Source organism: Pediculus humanus, genomic scaffold (assembly GCF_000006295.1).
Source record: "Pediculus humanus corporis 1103172107734 genomic scaffold, whole genome shotgun sequence".
NCBI classification, from domain to species: Eukaryota; Metazoa; Arthropoda; class Insecta; order Psocodea; family Pediculidae; genus Pediculus; species Pediculus humanus.
In genome coordinates, this window is record NW_002987337.1 from 95,650 (window position 1) to 103,829 (window position 8,180).

An 8,180-nucleotide genomic window follows, 5' to 3' on the forward strand; every position below is an offset into this window, starting at 1 on the left:
AAATAAAAAAAAATGGGAAACGGGACAGAAGGCATATTTTCTGGATAGGGATAAGAAGACATGACACTTTTGGAAAAATGCAAGAAAAAAAAAAAAAAATTTCCCGTGGGAACAACCGCGGGATCGGTTTTTTTTTTTTTTTAAATCCTTAACTTGATTTAAATGCCATGTTTATTAATAATTCAAATGCAATTTTTTTCCACCCCTCACCCCCCCCCCGTAAAAAATTGTTAAAAAAAAAAAAATTTTCAATCGAATTATTATTATTATTTTTCGTGATATGAAATAATAATAATTCTATCGAAAAACGAAAGAGACTTAAAAATAATTTTTTTCGTCGTGGCAGCAGAAATAAAACTCGAATCGTTTTCTATAACGGGACAATTATTATTATTATTATTATTACATCATTATAACGGTAATTTTTTTTGTTTTGTTACTACCCGCTTGAGTACCCCTTCCTTCTACGTCATTTAAATAATAATAATAATAATAATAATAACAGAGTAATAAAATAAAAATGATTATCATTAAAAAAATAATAATAATAATAGTAAAATGAATGTGATATTATCAGAAATAAGTACATAAAAAAAAAAACCGAGGGAAACAATTTAAAAAAAGGGAAAAAAAAGGAAATTTTTAAAAGGAATCCTTTGATTGAAAGAAAAAGGAAAAAAGGGGAACAAAAGCTTTTGTCCAGTTTGAGCACAAGACGGCGATAAATAATTTTTTCTTTTTTAATAATGGTCTTGATATTATTTTATGATAATAATAATGATGATAATAATAATAAAGGACTAAATTGTTGAATTTTCGAAACGATTTTAATAATAATAATAATAATGAAAAAGAACTCTAGCAATTTTTAAAATTATTTTTGTGACCGTTATTATGGTTAATTTGTCTTTATCTTTCCGGAACAACTTTTAAACAATTACGATTCTTTTACGACTTTTGGATGTGTGAGGCGAACGTGTAGGATTTCAAACCGGAAACAGTGAATAAATAATAATTTAATTTTTTTTTTTTTTTTTTTTTTTTAGATAAAGAAAGCGGAAACTTACCAAATTGTTGAATGAGTGTGAGAATTTGTTGTGACAACGCAAGAAACGGACACTCCTTGTCTTCCATTTTCTCCGCCGGTCGATGTTGATAGAGCACCGATACTTGGCACTTTTGGAATGTTGTCCGCGAACGTGCCCAGAGAATGATTTAAACCCGAGGTCGATTGATTTGTCGATATTGCGTTCGATAGATTTAATGCGGATGTATTTCCTCCTGAACGTTTCGATGAGCTGCAGCATAGAGTTAGCGACGTTCCCGGTTCTAATGCTCCGCTGCAGGATCTTCTTGCCGGCGTGTAATGGTGGTGGCTATGATCCACCTTGCACATTGTATTATCCCCGTTTAATTCACAATTCGACATACTACTACATCTCGGTAACGAGGGAGGCGGTGGCGTCGGTGTCGACGCGTGTCTACCAATGTTCGATATTGCATTTTCTACGTGAGATGATGAAGGCATACGCGACGCGTTTCCCGAAGGTGGTGGTCGACCGCGATTCGTTAACAACGGAGAAGGAGAGGGAGGCATATATTCTCTCTCTCTTTCTCTTGACGACGTGTTAGTACCCTGAGCGGCAACAATGTTCACATTTACGCTGGCACTGAAACTTTTTAAACTTTGACCGTTTGTAAGGCTTGCAGCCAACACTGGCATACTCGGTCCGGTAATATTGGCGGTTAAAACATTAGCGGAATGAGATGAATTGGAATTTCCGGCATTGAGATCTTCTGGCTGTACGTAAGGATTCGGGCTCGGGCAGCATCGTAATTGCGTTCTGCTAGGCGACGGAAGAATCGAATGATGATGGTGATGATGATGATACGATCCCAAAGACCTATGAGGCAGTGTTCTTTGATAATGAGAGTGGTAGTAAGCCGATTGCTGATGATGTAAGTGATAATTTGGATGAGGCAACCGATAATGGTGATGATATCCCAGGTCTCTTCGCATGTACGGATCACCGGGGTTGATCGGTGTGGTGTGGAAGCGTCAAAAGAAGTCGGAATAAAACGTTCTGGAGCCGGAGGGGGTATGTATCGGTCGGAATATCTGTCTTTTGAAGGCGTTTCCATGAATCTTTCTCTAATGGATTCATTAAAACGGTCGTTGCTAGGGGCTGGGGGTGGAATGTAGCGTTCAGGAGGGTGGTACCTCTCACTTGGAGCAGGTGCCGGTGGAGGTAAGTATCTACTTTTTTCAAATCTTTCAGTGGCAGTCTTCCTGTTATATTTATCAGAATGACTAGGCAAAGTACAGTATCTATCAAACCTTTGAACGTCTTCCAAATTAGACGAGCACAAAAATCTATCAGATCGGTAGCCTTCACCTCTTTCATTCGACCTATAGGCGTCGGAATTACCGACGAATTGATCACTACTTGAAATCCTATCGGCTGATTGTAAATACTCGTCGTTATATCTTTCAGAGTTCCTTTCCGAAGTACCGCCGTATCTATCAGAATTCCTTTCACTCGTGAAATACCTATCACTTCCCTTGGTGCAGCTCGATTCTTGAGCAATGTGAGTGATGTATCTATCACTACTGGGTAAATATTTCTCAGGGACTCGATCGTTGTGTTGTTTTTCCAAGCGTTCGTGATTTCTTTCTGACCTATCGGGAATTCTATCCGTGTAATATCTATCAGTCGAGCGATTTGAATTTCCACCCACGCTTCTCCCGTTTCTTTCGCTAACAGAAATTTCTGCTTTTTCACCGTGCAAATAATGATCATTCTTCCCGTACTTTTCCATGTTTGGTTCCGACGAAGGTGAAATAATAAATCTCTCATTCGAGGAACTTGAATATTTACCACCGGTTTCGGTCGGGTAAATATCTCCTTCGCCGTTAGGCATACGACCTTCCGAATACCTATTACTCTTTCCCGGATTTTCAATATAAGAATTTCCGCTAGGTTCGCCGTATCTTGACCCTCTCCCGGATTCTCCTCTGTTATCGGTCGGATAACGAATAATTGTTTCTGGAGGTTCAGAATATCTCGTATTAGTTTGATCACTGTAACGAGGAGAACTACTTCTGCTATTCGATGCAGAATATCGGCCATTTTCACAACCGTGTGAAAACACGGCTTGACTTCCGTTACCGGTTTCATTGTATCGCAAAGACGCGGATGCATTTTCTTGAAACCCGAGTCTTCCTTCCGCGGTAAAATCCAAATACCGGTTCGATACTCCTGACGATTCTGAAACCCCCCTTCCTGAGGTTTCGGAATATTTGTTCTTTGCATGTGAGTGAGCTGAAAGAGAAGGCTTGGGAAGTGGACGTTCTGTTCTTCCATATTCCTCTTCAGATGAGCTCATTCTGCTCTCGTCAGGACATCTGTCGAAGTACAAATAATAATAATAATTATAATAAATCATTCAGATTAAGCGCAATTTTTTTTTTTTTGTTACAATTTGAGTAATTTAATATTTATTATATTTGGCGTAAATTTATAAATTTTATTTTCATATTCAAAACTTTTTTAATTATAAAAAGTGGTTAAAATAATTAAATGGAGGAGGGAGGGGAAGGGGAAATCATCATTATTATTCGACAGAAAAATTTTTTTTTTTTTAAATTGAAAATTTAATTTAATTTAAAATTTTTAAATTTAAATAATTAATATATTTATTTACTGGAAAAAAAAAGATTTTTATTTTTTAGTTTTTCAAACTCGTCGTGGCAAATGAAATTAAACGTGTCACTAACTCGTTTTTTTTTTTGCAATTTATTATTGATAAAAATGACTTGAAATTTTAACGTTTTTCAACAAACGAAAAAAAATAAAATAAAATTTTCATTTTTTTTTTATCGGGAAAAAAGCGTAAAATAAAGTTCAACGGTCTTACATTTATTTAATAATAATAATAATAATAATAGTAATAAAAATGTTTGTTTTTTATCCCGTAAAAATTTTTTTCTCTTTTTTTTTTTGCTGCTTCGTTACTCTCAAACGAAAATCAAAAAAAAAAAAAAAAATTAGAAAAAAGAAAATACATAAAGTTGTATTTTTTTTATTTTTTTTTATTCTTCAGTAGAGAAAATTTAAAAAAAAAAAAAATGTAAAAAATGTTTTAAGATAATTCGCACGGTAAATAATTCTTTTTCTTTTTTTTTCTAAATCGAACGAAAAGTAAATCGTATAGAAAAAAAAACAATTTTTCTTCTTCTTTTTTTTTTCACTCGGAAAAATAAAAAAAAATATTTTCTAGAATTTCGTAGTTTAAAAAAAAAAAAAAAAAATTTAACGTCGTCGAATACTTTTTTTTTTTTTTTGTTTTCCTCCCTCTTTCCATTGTAAAATTTCACTTAATTAAATTAAAAACCTTTGTAATGGCGTCATCAAAATGGCGGACTCACCGCCAACTAGTTTCGCCAACCTCGTTAAAAAAAAAAATTTTTCCTATGACGTAGGTTCGAATCGTATAAACGAATTAACGTTTTTTTTTCCGATTCATTCATTCACTTTTACTAAAAAACATTTTTTAATTCAATGAATGAATGAATGAATGAAGGAATGAATCGTTTGTTAAAATCATCCACTCTTTAAAATAGAAAGAAAAAAATACTTACGTGTAGATTTGTTCGGTCGGTTCCCCCGGTCCAGGGCTTCCGCCAGCCCATTAGGGCCTTCATTAAGACTTATGGCATCTGATAAATTATTTGTGATAACACTTTTCTTCACACTACCTGAAAATATAAAAAATAATTTATCATTTTAATTGTTTATAAAAAAAAAAAAAAAAAAGAAAAGAATTTTCTCGAAATAAAACTTACCGGAAATAAAATCGAATATTTTTTTCCGTTATTATCAGTTATCCAATATGTAATTAAATGATAATATCGAAACACTATTTATCGATTATTAATTTTTCACAAAACTATTCACCACTTATTATCATCATCATATATATTATTAATACTATAATTATTATTAATTAATTAATATATCTACGAATTATTATTATTATTAATACTCTTCGATAAGTAAACTAAAAATTTATTTTAAAAAAAAAAAAAATGCAATTTTATTTAATACGTAATACGAAACACAATGATAATAATAAATGTGGGAGAACATGCACGCATGAAACAGTGTTACCAACTTTGTTACCATAATTTCGTGGGATCGTAAAGGATCATAAAGTTTTTACAAAAAAAAAAAAAAAAACTTTTTAAAATTTTCTTTCGATTCTAACCAAAAAAAAAAAAGAGAGAAAAAATATTTCGAATATTTTAATTTTTAACCATCGAAAAACAAACAAACAAACGCGATCGACAAACAATAATAATAATAATTAAAAGTAATTTTTTTTTTTTAAAATCGTTTTCGAACGCTTTTTCATCGGGCATTCGTCATTTTTTTTTTGCAAAGAAAATTTTTTGACGTCATCAAGCTATGAATATTCATATTTATTACGTCATTATCATCATCATCATCGTCGTTAAAAGTAAAATAATTAAGAAAATTTAACGTCGTATTAGAAAATCGTGATAATAATAATAATAATAATGGAGGTAAAATTTTATATTTAACAACACGACAAACCCTGCATGAAAACTTAAAATCTGCAAAATCAATTTTTAAAAAAAAATCGGGAAAATTCTCCCTACCTTTCCCTCTTAAAACTTTAAAAAAGGGAAAACGCGTATTTAAATGATGCAGAAGAGAGAAAATTTTAAATGACGGGAGTTGAAGGGGGGGACGGGAAACAACGGGAGGGGTGGCACGAAAAAGAAGGCGTTGGAAAAAGGTAAAGAAAGAAATACGAAAAAGATTAAAATAATAATATAATGAAATGCCTCGAATTTTATAAATTATTATTATTATTATTATTATTATTATTATTGGGTGAAAGTTAAAGCCTAAATTTTCCCGAATAAATTCGAATCCGTTAAAATTTTCTTTGTTTTTCTATTTATTTTTCTCGAAAATTTTGTGTCGATACGGTGATGGTGCCTGGTGGTTGTCGGGTTGTTGTTGTTTTAATTCTACCCCTGATTTATTTTTCACGTTTCGAAAGAAATACATTATTATTATTATTATTATTATTATTATTCGCGATGATAATTTACGCGATTTTAAACGCAAACGCACACGCAAAAAAAATTAAACTAATCAAAGTTTTTTTTTAAATATTCTCTTAATTTTTATTTTTATTTTCTAATCCGCCATTTTTTTTTTAAATTTACGCGCGTGTTTAAAATGAGTGAGTGCGTGCGTGCATGTGTGCGTGTGCGTGTGTGCATGTTGTTTTTTTGCTATAATTATTTTACGACGTGAAAAACCGGAATTAATTTAAAGAGTTTTTTTTTTTTTTTGGTAATTTTTTTTATTCCGATTCGATTCTCTACCTCCCTTTCTGTTCTGCCCTAGCCCTTGCCCCCTGCCCCCCGTTTTTTTTTTTTTCGAAAACTTTTGGGAATTTTCATTTCAAGTTAAAAAATTCCCAAAAGAAAATTTTTCATTTTGACAAATTAAATTTACGTCCGAAAACGAATTTTTTTTTTTTTTTAACGTACGATAAGCTGCTAGTGAGTCGTTCGAACAAAAACTTTATTTATGCTCAAAAAAAAAATATTACGAAAATAATATTAATAATAATGATAATGATAATAATAATGGTAATAATAATAACGAAAAGAAAAAAAAAAGAAGGAAAAAAAATTTTTTTTTGCAGGAAGGACCTCATTATTTTCCATTCTTTAACATTTCCCCCGTTTTCCTCGGTTTAAAGTGTCGTGTCATTAGACGTAATTATGGAAAAAAAAAAAAAAAGAAAGAAAAAATTTTAAGAATACAAAATCCCAACTTAGTAGTAACAACGAAAATAAGAAGAAGAAAAAACAAGAAATGGGGAGGAAAAAAGGGCAAAAAAAAAAAAGGAAAAGTCGAAGAATCCCAAAAGTGTAAAAAAAAAAAAAGAAAATTTTTTTTTCTTTATCTTTTCTGGCTTTAAATCTTCTTACTCCCAATAAATTAAACAAAAACAAAATTTTCTTTCTCTCTCTTTTTCTCTTTCTTTCTCTTTCTTTTTTTCTCTTTTTTTTTTATTCTTTTACTATTTTTAACCACTGAAAGTTTAATAAATTAAAATCCTACCTTAACACAAAAAAAAAAAAACATTTGGATGGTTTCATCTTTTCATTTTTTTTTTTTACTGTACTCCTACGTATCTGTAATGGCGGCCATTTAAAAAAAAAAATCTTAATTTTAAAAAAAATTTCCCGCCATTTTTAAAAACTGCGACAATTATCAACGACCCAGAGAGTGAGAGAAAAAATTTCCCTGCTTTATAGATTAATAAAAATTTTTTTTTTGTAAAATCAAATGAAACCATTTAAATATTAATAAATAAATGATTCATAAAATTTTTTCATAAAATCACTCACGCGCACTCGCGCACCTCCTCCCCATTTTCAACCAAAAAACAAAAAGAAAAATTCGAATCGGAAGTGACGTAAGTAAAAAAAAAAACCTAAAAAACGTTTAAAATTTCCCTACGCTCCTATATATGCATATACAAAACTTTAAACTTTTAAACTCTTTTCACGCCTTAATATAATTAATAATAATAATAATATTAATAATAATAATGATGATAATGATGATGATGATAATAATAACGAATTTAATACTTTTTAACTTTTTTTTTTTAAAATTACAATTTTAGATTTTTAACCCTCGTCAAATTTTTTTTTTTTTTTTTTTTATGAATTAAAATTGAAGGAGGCTTTCAATCGTTGGAATTTAATATTTTTATTAATACTATTTATTATTATTATTATTATCATCATCATCATCATCATCATCATCATTATTATTATTATCATTAATATAACTATTATTATTATTATTAAACGATCGCGATTGAATTTTTTTTTTTATTTTATTTTATTTGAAAAAAATTTTAAAAGAAAAATGATGAATGTGTTTATTATTATTATTTTAAAATAAATTATTCAAAAAAATTTAATTTATTATTATTATTATTATTATTATTATTATTATTATTATTATTATATTATTATTATTATTATTTACGTTTTTGTTACGCTACGCCCCTCTATCTCTCTCTCTCGACAACAAAAATCTAATTAGAATAAATAT

The 8,180-nt window shown here is 30.0% G+C and overlaps 1 protein-coding gene across 1 annotated transcript; it reads right to left on the reverse strand.

The window, feature by feature from the left end:
- Positions 1-1,063: 1,063 nt before the first annotated feature.
- On the reverse strand, positions 1,064-3,447 carry Phum_PHUM325780 (uncharacterized protein; the record flags this gene model as incomplete). Its single annotated transcript, XM_002427473.1, has 2 exons — positions 1,064-1,951; positions 2,032-3,447. 2 exons carry the CDS (start codon positions 3,445-3,447, stop codon positions 1,064-1,066), a joined length of 2,304 nt encoding a protein of 767 aa, XP_002427518.1.
- Between the last annotated feature and the right edge of the window lie 4,733 nt (positions 3,448-8,180).